The sequence below is a fragment of the Empidonax traillii genome, unplaced genomic scaffold (genome assembly GCF_003031625.1).
Source record: "Empidonax traillii isolate 1590-97213 ecotype Southwest subspecies unplaced genomic scaffold, ASM303162v1 scaffold44:size1908036, whole genome shotgun sequence".
Lineage (NCBI taxonomy): Eukaryota > Metazoa > Chordata > Aves > Passeriformes > Tyrannidae > Empidonax > Empidonax traillii.
The window spans coordinates 1,607,542-1,628,121 of record NW_020955237.1 but is presented as its reverse complement, the minus strand read 5'-3'; the positions used below and the strand labels follow the sequence as shown (position 1 = coordinate 1,628,121).

The 20,580-nt window shown below is 36.9% G+C and overlaps 1 protein-coding gene across 1 annotated transcript in view; it reads left to right on the top strand.

The window, feature by feature from the left end:
* Window positions 1–20,580, top strand: part of SLC1A3 (solute carrier family 1 member 3) — a 61,864-nt gene that overhangs the window by 14,473 nt on the left and 26,811 nt on the right. The window contains exon 3 of the mRNA XM_027878720.1: window positions 4,871–5,008. Coding sequence (XP_027734521.1) covers window positions 4,871–5,008 — 138 coding nt within the window. The remainder of the gene's footprint in view (window positions 1–4,870; window positions 5,009–20,580) is intronic.

Sequence of the window (20,580 nt, the reverse complement as noted above, 5' to 3'; positions counted from 1 at the left end):
AGACCAGAAGCTCGTAAGAATTCATTTTTAATAACTTAGACTTAAAAACAGTCCTCTCTCTATTAAGGTTTTATATCTAATTCTTCTGAGTGGGCCAAGGAGGAGGATAGATGTAAGCTTCCCTAATGTTCCTGAATGAGCATTTAGATGTGGGTAAAGCCCCATCTCTCATCTTCTAAGAGTCGTGATTCTTTTTTTTTTTTTCAATTGATGTGGTGTTTTAAACTCATGTGTAGGTATGCAACTCATTTCATCTATGCAACAGAAACAATCATGTGAAACAGCTCTCTACTGCCGTGAGACCAGGGCATTTTTGTAAACAATTAAGAGCTCCATTTTCTCCATGGAGGATTTTGAAGTTAATTTTCAAATTCAGTTTAGGAAATTATGTGATTATTTTTGTAGAAGACTATCTCCACAATAAGTGTTCCTAAAAACTCAATATTACAAAACTATTTTCTCTTGCTAATTCAAACCCTGATTTTATTGCTCACTTCATCACTTATTAATGTTAATCCATTAAAAAAATTTTATATAGAAGGTTGCATATTTCTTAGCCATTACAGGTATATCCATAGTTTTGAAGATCTGATATGAAGTCTCTGTTGTTTCTTTTCTGGTACCCAATCTGGAAGTGAAGGCCATAAGCCATTCATCAAAGTCTTTCTATTTTTGGAATAAGGAATTCCAAATAATATCTACCATTTTTGTCATTTTCATCCCTTTTCTGTCACAGCCAGAATTATTTTTACCTTCTACTCTCTCAATTTTTGAATCTTCTTTTCATTGTATTCATACAGATTGAATTTTAGTTTGAACATCTACACTGGTACAAAAATATAATAAAATTGTTTAGTTCAACGGTTGTTCTAATTGTCTTCATTGTCATCAGGATTATCTGCAAATAAATTTTTCCATAAACTTGACTGTATCACTGACAAGAACTCCTCAAGAATCTTTTTACAACTTCATTCTCATTTGCTTCATCATTGTGAACTGTATAAATCATTTAGCAGTATGGTTACATTATACAAACTATACACATGTATAGAATTCAGCTTGTTAGCTTAAACAAGCACTACTGATTTTTACCTAAAAAAAGCCTAACAAATTCTGTTAAGAAATCTACTCTTTCCTGCAGTGCAGAAATGGTACACCGTTTACCATTTGAGAAGTCAGGCTCTGATAGCCTTGATTAGTTGTTCTTTTCTGTTACAAAGGGTAGACAGAAACCTGCACAGCAAGTTTGGGGGAGCTTGTTTCATATAAGGCTTTATTTCATTACAATTTTCAGAATCAACCTGAAATTTGAAACTTTTACTGAGAAAGGCCAGTTCCAGTATTTAATCTTCCCTGTCTTGATTATGGACAGTGCTAAACACTAAAACTCTTACCACACACAAAGTACTGGATGGTTGTTGGAATACTCCAAACCTTCCAAAGGTTTACTGCCTCCTAGCAGGTCTTGTTTCACAGCTTTATTTTGATGCTTTATCATTGTGTCTATCTTTAAATCGTCATTGTGTGCTGCTGCCTAAGCCTGTGAATGTTGGTTCTAAGAAGTTATTTCAAAGAAGACAAAGGTACCTTGCCAAGTTTGACTTTTCTGTTTCAAGACCACAGTTTTTGTTAACAAACCTTTGTCAGACAGGATGTAATACCACGTATCTAGGTATTTAAAATCAGAACAGAAAATAATGTCCAATCTTCATTTAATCTAAAATCAAGAGAGACTGGTAAAATCATGCTGTTCTGCTTTCAGTAGCACACACTACAATGAGGAAATAATTTGCTTGAATTTCTTCTTGAGCTGCTAGGAACACTATGTGAACACAATTAATTTTCAGAAAAATCTATGAAACAACTACTACCATATGTACATTACAAGCAGGGAAACTGAGTCAGAGAAAGGTTCCCATGTCTTAGGTATGACTGCATACAAATTAATAGCAGTGCTAAGATTAAGGCTGAAGAATTAGTAACTGTTGGGTGTTTATCCATTTCAACAGAATACACTACCAGGGCACATTTTTTTCGCATTTCAGAAATTCTTTCTGTAAACTGCAGTGCTGGGCAACTCTGTAGTTAAGCACAGAGCACTTGAGGACAAAAACCCCCAGATAGTTTTTGGCTCAACAGGTTTACACAGAAAATTCAGAAACTCACTCTCACTACCAATAATACTCATTCAAACCACCATCTGTTTCTCTCTTAGGTAATTTCGTACTACTTGGACAGTAGTGGAACAGATAATCGAGCCCTTATAGCATAGCATAAGGACTAGCTCTTATAGCAGCCTCAGAAACCCTTACCAACCTCAGTGAGGCTTTGTACTAGTGCAGAGATTAATTCATGTGGAACTAATTGCAGAACTGTGGCCTAAGTAAGAAACCAGTCTAGCTCTATTTGCTTGTTATCCAGTTGTCAAAATGTAGTGCTCATTAAGTACAGAAACAAAAGGTCCAGATGGATTCTTTATATCTGAGAAATGTGTTTCCCATATAAAAAGAAAATAATGAGTAACACTTCAGTGGAATTTAAAACCATATTGAAAAGAAGGGAAACTCTTAGGCAGGTCTTTTAAACAAGAATAATTCAGAGGCCTTTCCTCTGCATTTTATGATGCAATTTTACCTAAAAAAGAACTCTTATGCAAAATGTCTACTGTCTACTTTCTCTACCTGAAACTGTAGAACATGAATGAGACTAAACCAGATCCTTTCTAGCCCTGCCACTCTCTTCCATAGCATGAACTTCATGCTTGGTGCCAATTGCACTCTAATCACTTTTCTCCCATTTTGTAACTCAGATTTTCTGTTTTACGCAAGATATTTCTGGATTCCTCTAGCTTAAACAACCTGCTGAAGTCCCTAAATCATGATCAGATAGATAGAGGTCACTAAATGGAGAGTTAGAGCTGTTTCCTTATGTCAGCAGATGTCAGTAAGCTAGAGCAGAAGGTTTAACAGCATATTTTAACCAGCAAAATTTGGCATGAAGATATTATCTGCTCTTTGGATGTACCAATCAAAGATCTGATTTTAAAAAAGAGCAAACCACAAAGTGATTAAGAATTGGAACTATCAATTAACAGAAGTGTTCAGCGATACAGAATTTTCAGGTTGCACTTGAGTTCTAACAGGATCTAGAAGGGAGCTTGAATACTCTGCTACCTAATGTCACTGAAGAGGTAGTTTCTTGGAAAATTTTAGGAAACTTGAGTCTGGCTATCTGCCGGAAAGGGCAATCCCACTCTTCTCCAAGGCACATTTTTCTCTGTGAAGGTACCAATACTTGTGCAGCCATACAAAAAAAATTGCCTCAGGGAATTGACCTGGCTAAAAATTAATCCAGTCAAGTATGTTCTTTATGCAGCAGGATCAGTCCTCTGAGCCAGTTTTCTATATAGTCACAGTTAGCCCAAACACAATTACTAGACAGTAGGGAAGAACGTGGAGTCATAAATGGGATGGAGAGATAGTTGTGTTTCACCATCTGAGTGGTTAGTGCGTTCCAGATAAAGCCATGTGTTGTTTGGCTTGATATAGAAGATGCACATCAGATAGGCACTAAGCCATTTAACAATTGCAAATTGCAATTGGTTATGTCAGTTAACCAAATAACTAACTAAATACTCAAATCAAGCAGATGGTGCCAAGTATAGGACAAAATCTGCAAAGGTGTAGGCGAGAAGTTTATGTTGCCACACATCAGCCCATCTTTGGCTTCCATTTGTAAACGTATCTCAAGCATCATTTATCCGTTCGCAGAAAGATAAGTGAATCCAGGCATTCCCTTACTCCTGTCCCTCAGGCATTGAGACCCATCACTTAATCCTCAAGCAGGACCTTCCAACCCTGATTAGCTGCTTCTTTGCAAGTGCCAGTGTTTTCTGAAGGTAGGCGTGTGTAATACCACTTACCTCCTGCTGATGTTTGACTATGAAAAGACCAAACCACAAGGGGATTCTCAAATACGTCTGCCCTGGTTATCTCCTCCAATCTGGAGCACATCTGCAGGATCAGACCCCACAGAGTAAACAGGCATGGACAAGACTTCTGAAGACTGGTAGCTAGTATGTATATGCGTTGCATGTGTGATTACACTCAAAATCCCAGAATTCAAAGCTCTTGGCTGTAGTAGCAGGGGCTGTTTCCTTTTCATTAGTGCTCAAGATGTACCTTTGATAGTGCTCCAGATTTCAAAAAACAGCAGCACAAATAGCCTTCTGAATACCTGTCCTGGTTCCAGCCAGGACAGGGTTAATTTTTGCAGTCGCCGGGAGGGGGCTTGGGCAGGACCCAGAGGTTATTCTCTACCCCCCCACCTCATTTTCTGGGGACAGGAGAAATCGTCTCTGCAGGACCACAGAGTGCGGCAGCACGTGGGGTGTTGTCAGGAGTTTCTAGGTGGTGAGCAGTCATGTGTGAATTGCTTGACTCCTGTACACCTCATTATTAAAATTGTTCATTTTCTTATTCCGTTGCTGTCTCCAGTAAATTATTCTTATCTCGTGCTCTTTACCTTTTGTGCCTCCAGTTCTTCTGTCCATCCCGCCACGGGGGGGTGGTGGGGTGGGGTGGGGGGGACAGGGGTGTGAGTGAACAGTGTGGGGTTTGTAGTGTTTTGCTGGGAACACTAAATTGGGGAATAAAGTTACTAAACTGTGACAATAACTGCCTGGCTTCGGTAGGACAACTTATATTAGTAGCTATGATATTGGAGAAAAAAACTGGGACTGCAGCCTGGGGCATAATAACAACTGCATGTTACAATCAGATATGTGGAGTAAGGACTCTACAGATATTCATGTTTAGGTGTTACTACTACTTTAAAAGAGTAAGTAATGATATCTTTTCCCTCTCTTCAGGTGTAATCCTTGGATTTTCTCTCCGATCATATAAGATGAGCTATCGGGAAGTGAAGTACTTTTCGTTTCCTGGAGAGCTACTCATGAGAATGCTACAAATGCTGGTTCTGCCTCTAATTGTTTCCAGTTTAGTCACAGGTAAACTTGTAAAAACAAAAGACCCTACACTTTTTCTGTTCTTTTAAATAATTTGATAAAGATACACATACCAAAGCACACAACTTAACATTCCATGTCCTGGAAGTGTTGTAACCTGCAGAAAGAGATATCATTGCTATTGTTATTTTAGAGACAATGTAATAAGACATTTGAATTAATATGCAGAGAAACTGAAAGATGCTTTTCTCAATTCCAAGACACTCTAACTGTAAGAGCTACTCTATGTAGGTGCTATGAAGCTGACTCTGTACTCCACTCTCTTGTCTTACTTTCTGAGCAAGTATTTCCTCCACAGTATCCTATTGTTATCAAAAAATAGTTCCAAAAGACAAGAAGGTTGAAACTATTGATAGTAGGCAATAACACATGCCTGTAATCCCAGAAATGTAAAACATCTGTCTAACTTGTAATCTTTTGGCATCAGATTAGAAAAAATAAAATCATGTCATAGTATTACAGAATCACAGAACATGCTGAGTTGAAAGGGACACACAAGGATCATGGAGTCCAACTCTTAACCCTGCAAAGGACCATCCTGGGTTGGAAGGGACCTTAAAGGGCATTTTGTTCCAATCCTGCCATGGACAGGGACACCTTCCACTAGACCAAGTTGCTCAGAATTGTATCCAGCCTGGGCTTGAACACTTCCAGGGATGGGACATCCACAGTTTCTCTGGGCAACTTTTTGCAGTGCCTCACCACCCTCACAGTCAAGAATTTTTTCCTAATGTTTAATCTAAACCTACCTTTTTTTAGTTTAAGCCATTCTCCCTTCTCCTATCACTACAAGCCCTTTTTAAAAGCCACTCTGCACTTTTCTTGTAGGCCCTTTAGGTACTGAAAGGTGCTTTAAGTTCTCCCCAAAGCTTTCTCTTCTGTAGACTGAGTAAACCCAACTCTCTCAGCCTGTCCTCATAGGAAAGGTGTTGCAGTCCTCTGATCATTTTCATGGCCTCCTCTGGACTTGTTCCAATACGTCTGTGTCCATAGGTGGTAGATGAAATAGACTGGATAGTTTGTAAGAAACTTAATTCCATCAGTTCTGTATTTTTTCTTCTGGTCAGCAACTCTATTAAGCTTTGAAAGCTCCTTTCCAAGTTGTTCCTTTACGTAGTGATAAATTATTTAATTTCTTATAATGACGTGTGCGTTGACATTCCTCCTAAGTTTCGTGAAAGACCTCTCAAATTAGTTAATAATGTTCAGGATGTACCTATGTCATATTTGTTCTATCAATTATTCAAAGAAAAGAAAGCATAGACTTCATTCTATCAACAAATAGTAGTATATCTTGGAGAACTTAATCAAAACCACCTACTGTGCAGTCCTAGGCTCTAAAGTACCTAATACACTGCCTTGATTGTCAGAGGATCCAGAGACTAAAAGTTCTCTATTTCATTGATTTTCAAATATATTAATATTAAGATCTCTTAAAAACACTAATGGGCACAGACTCACGTCTTCACATAAACTACAGATTCTCACCTACGAAAACATTTACCTTTTCATATTTCAAGGAGAAAGTGAAAGTTATTTCTATACACACACTTCATATGGATACTGAAAATTAAATGAATACTGAAATGAGGGAGAAATTTATAAATTTTATAGGGGAGATGGTGTTAGGTTTTATTCCCAACCAGTGTCTCATTCTGTTACATGCCAAATCTTATTCCTATCATCTTGCCCCTTTCATATGCAGAACTCCACAGGTTTGCTGGACATTGATAGAAGAACCATTCAAAGCAGAAAAGGATTTCCATTTTATCCTTTTTCAGTGTCAGCTGAGACTGGCACTGCTGCTCTGTTTTACAGGATGAGTTCTTGCAGGAGAATTTGTCTGATCAGTTCTCAGTTCCTCCTAGCTCTGCGTTCGTATTGGTTCTCTGAATGAGCTCAAGGTAAAACAAGAAATTAGGTAGATCATTGTATACAAGGATTTGAATCAATTTTCAATATTCTAAGTAGAAGCACTTTGTTCAGGTAAAGATCAGCAGATCCACCTTGGACAGTCAAAAGTATCACAAGGAGCTGGTCTTTTGATAAAACAAGTTCATTGGCTGTATCACCAGGTCTCAGTAGAGATTCTGTGAAATATCAGAACAATGAGTTTCTAACTAATCCTATTCTGAAAAGCATTTCATTCTCTGGATTCAAACAATACCCTTCTTTTTGATGGTTGGGGGGGGTTGCCTTTACAGTTTCTGGACTTTTTTTTGTCCCTTTTTCATGACAAACACTTCCTTTATTATAGAAAGGCATGTGGCAAAGAGAAACCTTGTCTATCTGGAAGATTTGTCCTGTTATCATACAAGTGCCTTACAATGTTAAATGGATTATTCTTAGAGCTTCCCTCTGAAGTAGAGACAGTAATTTTTGAGGTGAATAACAGCATTTTAAACTTTTTTAGTTGGGGTAAGGAGCAATCAGAAAATGCAACACAACTCACAAATTACAGATTTAGTTCTTTTTAAAAATCATTCAATACAGCAAGATTATGTCCTTTTTTATGGGAGTGAAAGATATTTCCCAGTTCATTGCTAAAAGCTGTAGGAAAAAAAAAGTTTTCTACACTGAACAATACCTCCTTTAGCATACAAATTTTTTTTTTAAAAAATGATGCTTTTACATATTTATTGCAGAACTCTAATACACAAGTAAATCTACAGGTATTAGTGGATATCTAAATCATAATTAATTATAAGCTTTACAAGTGTGCTACTGTGCAGTTTTATGTACACTTGGATTTTTTTTTTACACACAGTAGGATAATTCGTTGGATAAAAGTCCTATGGTTCTCAAGTCACTGTTAAGACCACTTGGTATCCATGAAACAAATCTCCTATTTCCTGTATTTTGTTTGGCAGAGCAAAGTGGATGCCTCTTAACTAACCTCAAAAGGATTCCTCCAGGGTCTTTACGCTGATAACATACTTGCTTTTCCCAAATGTCAATTGTTTGAATAAATAATTTGCTGTTTGCAGGTATTACAGTGTCTCCTAGATACAATGTTCTGTAATTTGTAATTTGTAATTATGCAAAATGTGCTGAGTATAACTGTATGGCAACATCAGAACACAGAGTCTCTGAGATGTTAGAAATTGGCTGGGGGTGATTACATTCCTTTGCAAGTGTTGTGGATGTCGAAGAAATTAGAACAGTAAGATCAAAATAATAGTTATAGAAGCCTTGGGCTGTTATATAAATAAAGGACAAACTGAGAAACTCAAGACTTTTGCTGCACAGGTAAACAGTTCTGATAGATATTCACAGGCCTTGGATAAATAAACTATCAAGGGTGAAGTCAACCCAGTCACGTTTCTCTATCCCCTGTTTTGGTACTGTCATGAAAGAAACAGTCACATTCAGAGGTTCATAGTAACATTTGACTTATGACTTACTATTATTGCACGTGGTTCAAGCAGGTATGCAGTGTTCTCCGTGAGATTCTATCTTCTGACGAACATGTTACCAGGCATGTACAAACATCTGCTTGGGAGAAAATAGAGGTTATTTGCATACCATTCACCATCTTTTCATGTTTATAGGAAAATATGATTATGTGCTTATCTATATTATTTATCTCTTGAGGTCTAGACATAAATTCAGCTGCATACTGTGTGCTGGTCTTTATTGTCTACAGTCTTTAAAATGACAGAACTCCTAAGTTATCATTCCCAATCAGTATCTCTTATAAAGTCAAGGGCAAAACAAAAAGGTGGTGTGTGAGAAGAAGCATAAATAACCAAAGAAATAAATGAAATTCTCATTAGGTTTATATTACAGCCAAATCTGACCTGAATTCTTATACAAACACACGGCTGACAACTTTGGTCCATTCCTGTTTCAAATTTGCTGCAGTTATAGGAATTCAAACTATTTTTTACTATTTGATTACAATATAAAACATCCTACCTGAAAATTGCTTGACACAACTGTTTTAAAATATGCATTGTCCTTAAGATATATATAACATAGATATATTTATATGTATGATAACAAATCATCATGAAATAGACAAAGATTGAAAAAACTGCACCAACATCAAGAGCTTTATGCCTCAACATTTTTTTTTAATTGATACAGCAAGATCACAATGAAATTGAAATTCCAATCCTTAAAACTGGCCCACAAGTCTTATCTGCATGTTTCAGTTATTCACTGAATATAAGGATGTCAAAATGAAATGCCTTTGCTTAACAAAAATATGTATTTCTTAAATCTCTTCCACAAAAATGATTCATAACCAGTCTTAATAAAAAGTGTAGTTTGAGCATAACATTTATGAGAAATCTTAAACCTAGAGAAATTTTATAATGGTTATTTGCAAATATTTTTCTGTTATAGTTTACCAGGCAGATTGCTTCTCCTCTCCCAAAATTTTGAAAGCTTGGAGTTTAGTTACAGGGACCACTGCTTTTAAATGCAAGTGAACTGGGATTAAATTCTGTACAGTTCTTTCAAATATCGTCTGGTAAAACATAACAAAGTATAAAAAGCCCATTCAAGACCTGAGACAAATTTTTGCTGCAACAGTAAGAGAACAGTTTTTTTACTAACATAAGTCAAGATGGGTAAGGAGATAGGGAATGTAAAAACAGTGAAATTGAGATCCACTGGCTCACCAAAGATGGTACAGCAGGTCAGCAATTACAAAACCAAGCAAAGATCCCAGTATGAGCACAACTTTCTGTGCACTACACAGTAACAGTTGTCCAAACTGTTAAGGGGAGGAACACGAGTGTGGTACAAATGAATCTTAATCACATACCAGGATTTTGTGTGCAAGATCCTATACAAACCCAAAGACTGTGAATCTTCTTCTACAAAGGAAGGTTGTATGGAAAAACAGTTGAAAAGAACAAGTACAGAGGGATTACATCAAAGAAGAGAAACCTCTTAGTATGTACTTTGTATATATCTTTGTTTATATTCACTCCGTTTTCTAATTCAAATAATAAAATAACTGTTGTTAATGGATTCCGGAAGATACAGTAACCTCCCTGCCCCTGATATAGCATTTCAGTAACAGACTGCAACATCGACTATTGCAGGAGGCACAAATTACTTTCTTTTGGGCAGACTCAGAGACACAAGGTTTTGTCCTCACATTTTGAAAATGTTCATAGTATTTATCACTACAAAAAAATATAGAAAGTGTTGTCAAAGAGCAGAAGGCTGGAATTTCCATGTGTCGATGTTTCTTGACTAACCTCAGATATATATATGATGCTTTTGATTTCAGCTATCAGAGGAATGCAATGAATGGTGACTGATAAAAATAAGTAGTAAGGAACATGGTCTGTCCCCCTGTTGAGATAAAAGAAAGGTATACAAAGTGACTCAAGTAATAAAACAAAGCACATGCAGAGTTGACAATTATCAGCCAAGCTGTAGTTGCAGTTGCTTGAAATTACCTACAGTGAAAAAATGGTAGTATTCAAGGAAACAACTGAACTTGACACAGTCTCCAAGCCACTCCCTTACATAAGTCAAGAAAAATGTGGCATCTGGATATGAACACATTCAACTGCAGAAAAGCCAGATTTTGCTCAAAGCAACTTGTGGATGTAAAATGTGGAAAATCAATGCTGTGACATGTTGTATAACCTCAGGCAAACGATGTTTTCCATTTGTACCTCTGCTTGCATTTTCCTTCTAGAACGTAGAGCTGGTAAAGTTTTTTATTAGCTACCGGGGCAGAAAAGAACATGGAGATATTTACACTAAGTTGTCAAAGCTCAGCATATGCAAAGTATTTTCATAGCTGTTTTAGTGGTAATGTTGTAGAAATTGCAATAAACTTCATCAAGATGGTATATAGGGCCATCACTAAGAGCTGCTGTAGAAACCAAGTTACCTACTGACTGCTTGCAGCTGACTGTGATGATATCACCAATAATCTAATATGCATAAGCAGACCGTATTTTGTCACTGGATAAAACTGCTTACCAGAAATGTATTAGCTAGGAAGCTAAAAAAAAAGTTCTTTTGAAGTTAGCATGTGGTATGATAGACCCAAACAAGGCAGTATGGCAGGGAACTGTGATACAATGGTACAGCCACCCACATCCAGATAGCAGCTGTACATAGCCTTCTATAAAGACATAATTCTAGGAAATAGTCCAATGTTACTAAATCTAAGAAATTCTGTTTTATATCTGCCTTTCCAACACTGGAATGAGGCAGTAGATGGCCCATCAAATGTAACTGGGTGCAAATGTTATTAAATCATATCAAAACACCTATCCTCTAGTAAAGTATCAGCATTTTTCATTTTGGCAGTTGTAATGTCCCTTCTTAACACAGTAAATTAATAGCAGCAAACATAAAGGGCCAGAATTTTGAATTTGCTCATCCTAACTCCTCACATCAGAGCACTCAATAGGAAGGTCTCATAAAGAGACCTGTGCAAAAAACAAGAGGCTGTGAAACCATTATGTGTCTGGATTTGTTGAAGCAGGAACCATATTGCTTGAAGTAGTTCCAGTGCTCTCCTGTCCACTTGCTGACAATTGTATTGTGGGAAAAACGCTGTCACCCTCTACAAGGTCCCAGGTGCTGTCTCATATCAACCAAAATATTTATGGTAATTTCAACAGATGGAAAGTCTCTTATTCAGGCAGAACAGACCTGTGGAGCCAGAATTATCGTTCTCCCAGGGGGAAAAAAAAAAGGGATGGGTCTAGCAGTAATTCCCTTTAATTCACTGTGGCAGAACAGACCTGCACCTGTGAAACATCTTGGGAACTCACAGTTAAGCTGAAAGGTTAAAACATTAACAAAAGTCAGTCTTGCACTTCTGTGTTTCGGTTTAAAAAAATACAGAATTCTTCATTCAATTCATATAGTTCATACATGAAAACTGAGAAGCAGCTAGGCAGTGTTTTATCAGTTTAGCTGGCTGCCAGAGCAATGAATCCATTTTCCAAATTCTAAAAGCTGGGAAATTTTCTGATTTTCTCAAAATCCTCTGAGTTTTGCAAGTCTTAAAGAAATTATTTTAGAAGTCAGGATAATCAGTCTTTATGGAAGACTTCAGGCTAACAGCAGCTAAAAATGTACAAGCATAAACCCACACAGTTTACTCCTTTAAACACCTGCTTTTCAACATCTGTATTTATGTATAAAACAAAAATCTAACAAGTCTGGCACAGAGCCTTTATTAGTCATTATCTAGATAGGCACTCAAAGGTGGAGAAAGTGGAACCTTATAATTTTCCCTTCCACCATCTTTAAAGGAAAGTGGGCAAAATAAGTTTCATAATGGTGTCATATAATTCTGAAATGTTTTGGACAACGATTTTAAAAGTTAAAAACCTGAGTTTAAATAGCAAGTAGCTACATTAAAAAAAAAAAAAAAAAAAACCACAGTAAGAAAAAGCAACTTAGAAAGTATCCAACACCTAGAAACATCAAGTTTCATGTCAAAATACAAAAAAGAGTTATGTACAGATTCAGAGTGTGTTGGCCATCAGTTTGACTATGATTTCCTGAACAAGCTTTTGCACAGAAATTGATCCAGTAGGAAATAAACTGTACCTAGCTGGAAGTCAGAAAGCATTGTGCAAGGCATGGATTTTAGAAAATCATAATGAAATGTCATACATATCTATACAATAAATACACCCTTGGGTGGAACCTCTTCCTCAAAAAGTGCTATAGGTCTTAATCTATGGAAATACTAAAAGCAAGGAGCTACAGAAAGGGGTTCTTAAAATTAATCTGTGACTCATTTCTGAAACAATTTTGCAATAGGCAATACACAGAGATCTATCTTCACAACGACCTGAGAGAATAACTAAGTAAACCCATATCTGAGTAAAAATTAAAATGCAATATCAGCAGATATTAAATTCCTGCATAAAATATGTATAAAATAAAATTTGATTATACCACAAAAAAGAAAACCTAAGTATGCAGCACTGTTGTTTTTGAAATCTTAGTCTCTGCAAGCAGCAATACACAAACATCAAGGGTGTTCAGGAACAAAATCTGCAATAATTAAAGACAGCAAAACTAAGAAACTCCTCTAAAATAATTCAGTTTTGCTAGTAGCCCTCAATGAAAGGCTGATTGAAATTCCATTGCAAAATATAGCTTTTGTTAGTGGACCATTACTTTATAGTTGTTTCACAAAGTATTGAATAACAGGTTGTTATGCTTTTATTCAGTTTGCATTCTGCATGGGATTCCAGCTGAATTAATAATAGGGAGCAATCTCCCATCCACAAAGACTTGGTTTTGAATTTATATCTTAGTTCAAATGTGTAACACCAAGGCTTTGCTTGCTGACAGGCAAGTCACTGGCAAAACAAAAAGCAAAAACTATTTGGAAGAATATGTACGAGTTAAAGCATTTTTCCTTATGGACTGCTGTAAAACCACACTGCCTCTTTCTTAACAATTCTATTTCAGTCAGAGGCAGAAAGACTAAAAATAGCTTAGAGAAAGCTCAAAACACTTCTTGGAGTTTAATATAAACAAATATCAGTTAGTTACAGAAAAACAACAAACCTGAAAATTAAAAACCTCAAAAATATTACAAAATGTAAAATCAGTTACATTAGACTGTAAATAGAAAGGACTTGGTTTTGTATTTTGTGCAGTAAAATGTCCCAAATGCAAAATCAAGCCTCAGCATTTTGGGAATTAGGACACTGAGAGTAAGCATTTTGTTCAGGATATTGGAGACTGAAACTGTAAAGAGTGATGTTTTCAATAATGAATGAGACTGTGGTAACATGACGGGTGAACTAGAGTGGTGCCAAGTGCAAAGTAATACACCTGGGAAAGGGGAACATGCTACACCTGTACCACACCTAATCACGAGTTCTCAAACGGGCATTAGAACACAGGCAAGAGTTCTCAGACTCAGTGAACAGCACTGAGAGAGTGACAGGGCTTACTAGTGGAATGGAGTTCTAGTGAGATGCAATGAGGGATTAAACAGACTGCACCCTCTGGGTTTGAAAAAGATATACAACATTTGTAGAGGCTTAGGTGAAGTAACTGTTTATTATTGTATCTCCTAACTATTTTTCCTAATAAAGGAAATACAGAGTATCCAATGAAATAACTAGGAAGCACATTTATAATAAAGGAAGCAATATTTCACATAGCACACAATTGTGTTGTACAGCATCACAAACCAGAAGTTAATAATTTCAAAATAAAATGAAATTCACAGATACAGTCATTATTCACTATAATTTCCCAGAACGAGCAATTTGGGAAGACTCTCGTTGGCAATGCTTCCTTGATGCAGGGAGGGCAAGCAAAGGCAATTAACTCTTGTCTCTTTCTGTTCCTTGTAGTTCTTTCAGTAAGAATCTGTTGTCAGGTAAAGGTGAAGACAAAGAAATGGGTTTGCTGACCATTGAACTAACTAGTTTCCCATAGGTTTATATTGGTTTTGCAGTCCATGGAATTTTGTATCATATTGAAGGAGTCTCTGTTTTCACTCGTTAAGATTTCACCTACCATTTTGTCTTAGTGACAACTGTCTACAGTTTCGGCTTTCCAACACACATAGGTCTTCAAGAACCAATTCAAAATGAAGGGAAAATTATTCTAGGATCTAAAAATCACCTCACCTTCAACAGAGGTGCACTCACTCCATTGGCTTAAAATTAGACTTAAAAATAAAGGAGCTAAGGCCAGCCATACATCAAGAAAGAGGGCAAGAAGTGTGGACAACTATATGAGAGGCTCTTAAATATCCCACTTTGGGAGGTTGACAGATAACAACAGTGCCCTTAGGCCATTATCAAAATATGACAAAAACGAACCTGAAAACTTGTGAAGGGTGACACATAGCATAGTTAGGTACACAAAGGCTTCATTCAGGCTTTGTATGCTTTCTCTTTTCTACTCCTTTCACCTCTTTAGCTCTAGCCTGAACACCATGATTCACATCCTCATTTCCTACATGAGAATGTAGCACAACCCCATTGTACTTGCTTCCATGTCTGTCTGTCTTTGCTGTAACTGTCTGTGAACTCTGGAAGAAAATTCCTGAGGCTGGATTTTGGGAGCATGTGGAACAATACTGGGAATACTTGCACACCAGCAGAACCTACACATATCATCACTTCATCAATGCTGTAAAGTGTGACAAGATCCAAAGTACTTTCTGAATAGCTGCATCAGCTAAGCAGATCATTGTAGAGGGACTGACTGCAGCTCAAACCACATACAGAAGGCTGCCTTCTTTCAGGAACAGGGGTCTTCAATGCCTTTATTAGGTCCTCTACTCTTGTTTTCACTCTGATTTTTTTTTTCATTTTTTGCTGATGGACAGTTGTTGACCTATAACATATTATTTCCATTTAATTCTCAAAGCTAATTGCTCGATCTCCTACGTACTGTCCTTCAGAGAGGTACTTGGATTATAAACTTCTATAAGGCAGATTCATCATTATCATCATTACTGGAGGCAGAGGTACTGAAACCCAGTTTCTTGATAGCATTGCTGGAGGTCCCACCTGAGTTCTGAGCAGTGGAGAATGAGGAGAGCCACTGTGCATCACCATGAAACCTACAGGACTCAAGCCTTGTCTGGGTTCCAGTAAGATGCTGGATAGCCTGGAAAAGCAGGAAGGCTGCCCAGCTAATTGTTCATCCTGGTATCCAGCTGCATGTCACAGCTCTCTTACTAGTGACTGAGGATAAGAATGAGAAAACAGAGACCCTCAGGTCAGAAATCTCCAATAATTTGTTGAGATTACAGATAGAATTAAGGACCAGCAATATGTTATGTTGAATGTTGGAGAGTCTCAAAGCAGTTCCTGCATCTGCCACAACTCCTTTCATCCAGACACCCCTGTTGGTGCACATTTTTATTTTGATTACAGGTTGTTTCTGAATATATTCCACATCCTCCAGTTCAGACCTTCAGGAATGAACTCAGCAAAACGTAAACAATGATGTTGTTTATGGTATGGAGTGTTTCTCAAAAGATAATTATGGCAAATACACAAGAGCTGGCCTCATTGATAGAAATTGTTTTCCATAGCTCCTCTTTACAGTTGATAACTTTTTGCAGAGATGTTGCTAGCACAGGGTAAGATAGCTTTTCCTTATTCCTTTGTTGCAACGTTGTCTCCAGATGAGCACCTGAGTCAGCCGTGAACACACCAAAATGTTTGCTGGAACCGAGAATCTCCTTACAGAATTGCCAGTCTTTCTTAACTGGGTGGAAAGTCTCTTGGTGTGAACTTTTTCATACTCACACAATCAGCTCTGTTTTTCTTCACACAAATGAGTCTAGGGTGCTGTTACACTGCTGAAGTTTGAAACAAAACTCCTGTGATGTAACACCAGTCCCAGAAATGACAGGAGGTTTGTGGTGAGGGCTTATTCTAGAAAGCATCAGTTTGGACTAAGTCTAGGCATGCTCTGCCACTTCTGTGCACTGCACCAGGTGTTTTGCTTGGGCCTCCCTGATGCCACATTTTTGTCTTTAGAATTTGATCTTCCTAGGTTTGACTGAATTGTCTGTTCTACAACAAAGCTAATTCTGTTTACCTAGAAGCCCATCTCTGTGTCTTTGCAAGGTAGCAAGTACCATCTGAATTCCAAAAATGAGGGAAAAGGAATTCTGCAGGCCCCTATGATTTTTCAAGGTAGTCCTTTCTTGAGTTATCTGTCTCACTGTTTCTCGGGTCAACAGAGTTTGTGAATTTAGCGGTTTTGACCTTGGATAAGTGTAAACTGGCATTTCTCTGTGCAAGAGGGACATATCCAGTCAGTACAAATACAGATTCCTCAGAGGTTTGTACATTTAGAAAATAAAACAGTTTAGTGCACCCCAAAACTTCAGTTCCTGCTACTTTGAGCACAGTTACATCTAGCAAACTAGTAAGAAAAGCATCTGGGTTGCAAGCTCATAAATTTTGGTTCCTGGGCTCACTAGACACAGAAGTTCTATGTATTCCTTCTATCAATATTATTTTGAAAGAACCTTTTCCTCTGCTGGAGTCTTATCAAAAACAGATACACTGATGATTATCTACAAAGACAAGTAAAAAGTACTAAGATACAAAGGGACTTGTGCAAAAAAAAAAAAAGAAAAAAAAAGTACTATCATGCAAGGAAGGAAAAGGTAAATTACGTCACAGTTTCACACAAATTAATAACTATTCCCATTCAGTTCTAATACTGAACATGGAATAAAGAAAACTCAAACCTCAACTTTCGTGCCAACAGAAGGTTTCAGATCTTGTTGTTGATCTTAATGACCTACCATATCTCAAAGTCTGGTATCAAAGCAAACTAAATTCCTGGCCCCCAGGTTGTGAAGAAAGCTCACAAATAGATCCTGAGTGTATTCTGAAAACTCAAGAGTCACACAACAAAGAGCACTTGTTTGAAAAAAATGTTGGGGTTTATGGTATTCCAGTATTTAGAGAGCATTAGTTGCAGTTCCTGATGTATGAGATCTAATGTTAATCTCTCAGCAATATTCATCTTCTCAGTTGAAGAGCTGGAAGGGCTTTAAGTGTATGACAAGTTTTGAAAAGTTTTTTGGACAAAGTACTTTAACACAAACATTTATTTAGCTGCCTCAGTTCATTACATTTTCAAAATCAGACTTTGTTATAGTTATATACTTAAACAGGATTAATGTTTTATTCAGATAATTGCATCTTTTCTTCCACAGACAACTATACCACTAGCTCCTTACTGGTGGTGGATGGGAAAAAGACAAGTTCAGCATAGTACTAGAAGTACATTTTTTGCACTACAATTAACATAATGATGCTGATTCTTTCCTCTATAAACAGCTCTCTTATTTTCTCTTTACTCACATGCAAAGCTAAATACTTACTTTATTCTGATATTTCACCACCCACTTCTAACTTACTTCTGAATACTTAGATAATATCAGAGCTTCTCCAGTGAATATAGTTTCTTTTCAGAGCTAGAGAGAAAGTAGGTTTTGGTCAAGAGTTCACCTAATGAATGGCTATTTCATTAATGAATAGATTCTTGCACTGAAAATCAGCTTTGTCCAGTATTTGCAATTTCAGTATTAACTGAACAGTGCTAACTCCCTGAACTCTGAAAGCAAAGTTAGAGAACATGTGCCTGGCTAACATCTGTCTCCTGGCTAATGAACCTGTGCTAAGGACCCACATCCATTAAGAAGATAAATCTTTCAAATTCAAGATAGGATGATTAATAGTTTGTTAAAAAGTAAATACGCTACTTTTCTGTTCTGCAGAACATCACAGTCCAGTAATAAGAGTGACCTAAAACCCCCCTCATTCACCCATTTAGTTTAAAATCAACTGATACTTTCTTTGGTACCTCAGACCTCTCATAGAAATTCATATTCTGAATCCTGCCTGCAAGCAGATGATGCCCAGATGGCAACAGAATAGCATTTGAACTGTGGAAGCCAAACCTCCTTTTTCAACTGTACTTAGCACTGTAACACCCTGAAAAAGAGCTTAATAATATTATTAAAAAGCACTGATTGCTACTGTCAGGCATTCCAGAAAAAGTCTTAACTTCTTTCCTTTTTCTTTTTCCTCCTACGAGTCTCCTGCAGTAAGGTGAAGAAATACAAAGAAAAAAATGTGCGGCTTTGATGTTGCAAGGCTGTAACTGAATCAGTGACCCAAAGTTCAAGAGGTCACTGAAACAAAAGAGAGAAAAGAAGGAAAACAAAAGCCTGTTCACATGAAACTCCAATTCCACACTTTCTTAATGAGTTCTCAGAAGAACCTTAACATCATTACTGAATTGTGAAAAAAACCCATCAAATTATAACGACAATTTAAACCATAATAGACTAATTGCAGCTAAAGTAATGACTCCTTAGTATTCATATGGCATATTACCAGAGGACCTTAAATTCACAAATAGAAAGTATTTTTTTCCCTAAACTTGATTTGATTGTTACCCATTAAATTCTTGGGGGGATTTAGGTTGTAATTAAGTTCAGATTTACTCCTATGAAAAAGGAAGGAAAAATGCTAGCATGTTATTAATTAGGATATTCTCATTTATTATTAAGATGTTAACTTATGGATTATAAGTGGTGTTTCGTAAATGCTACTAGTTCATAAATTTATAAATATTTATACAGATTTTTTTCCAAATTATGTCTACATTGGATCCCATACTCTGTAGTAGACTTGACTATATGAGATAAATGAAGTCTAAGATTGTTTCTAGATGCTTTATCAGTAGAAGACTCATTTTTAGCTGCCACTTAAAGCTTTATGTGCAGAATTTCTCTTACAAAATCCAAGTTCCTGCGATTCTTCATAAACAAGAATCCAATCTGCATTGTCAAAGTGTATACTGTTCTGCAGTTTTTAGTACAAATAATGACTTAGAGATACGAAAGAGCTCTGTGCGTTTCTGACATGGATACATATAATGTAGTGATGCATCTTATTTGTGCCTAAACTATCAGAGGGACTGAGACCCCACTATTTAAGATCCTGCACAAAATTTGGTACAGTCTTGGGTGTAATGTCTTTCAGGATAAACCTCCCCAAACTGAGAAGGTTGTTATATCAACATTGCCGACTTCACTCTGTCATGGTGAATAACTGAGCTAATTTTATATGACTCTGGGGAGCAGGATAGCAACAGCACTGTGGAGCTCCAGCTAAAGTGATTTATATTGCTTCATGTGAATGCAGGTAGCACCTCAACTTGGTGGAAGTTAAAATTATACTTGAAGTGGGAGAGTACAAAGTCAGCAAACAATGTTTGAGTCCATTAGGAACATCCCATGGAGGCACACATACTGTTGCAAACCAGTTCAAACTGAAAAAATGCGTGGCACATGGGAAAGAATGTAACGAACTAAAAGGATTACAAGAACATGTAAACACCAGCAGGGTGTGTGCAACACAGATAAAAAGGAAAACACTAGATCCATGAGCAACTTAGATCTCTGGAAGATCAATGGATAAAAGAGCAACAGATGAATGAACTGCTAGCTTGAAAGCAAAATGAACACTGAGCACTTCTAAGATGGACACAGATGCACAAATCAGTGTTGTCTCACTGACAAGATTCCTGAAAAAAAACCCCAAAAACTACAAAACACAAAACAGAGATATTTTGATTATTAGTAAACCTGGTGCAACAATAGACAGTAGCTACTGCAACAACAAAACCCATGCAGGATTCTTTAGTGGGTGGGTAGTTACTAGTGTAGCTTCAGATTACTCAAAAAAATCAAGTCCCATGGAAATATCTAAGGGCAATATCACATCATTCTTTTCCAAATTACCCTAATATTCCTGAATTAGCAAAGAAGAATGATCTCAAGGCTTTAAAAATTGTGCTAAAATTAAAATTCCAAACAGAAATCCAAAGACCAGGCTGTTATCAGATGAATTAGTCACACTCTACCATTAGTTCAGATCTTGTGTTGAATCACATCCAACTGGGCAAAGCTTCTTTCCGAATAATGGCTGCTGCATGAACTCTATAAAATTGACTTAACTACTGTCAGTTCCTAGTGGACAAACATCCAAATAAGACACTATCACTGCAATAAAGTCTATTATGGGAAGTTT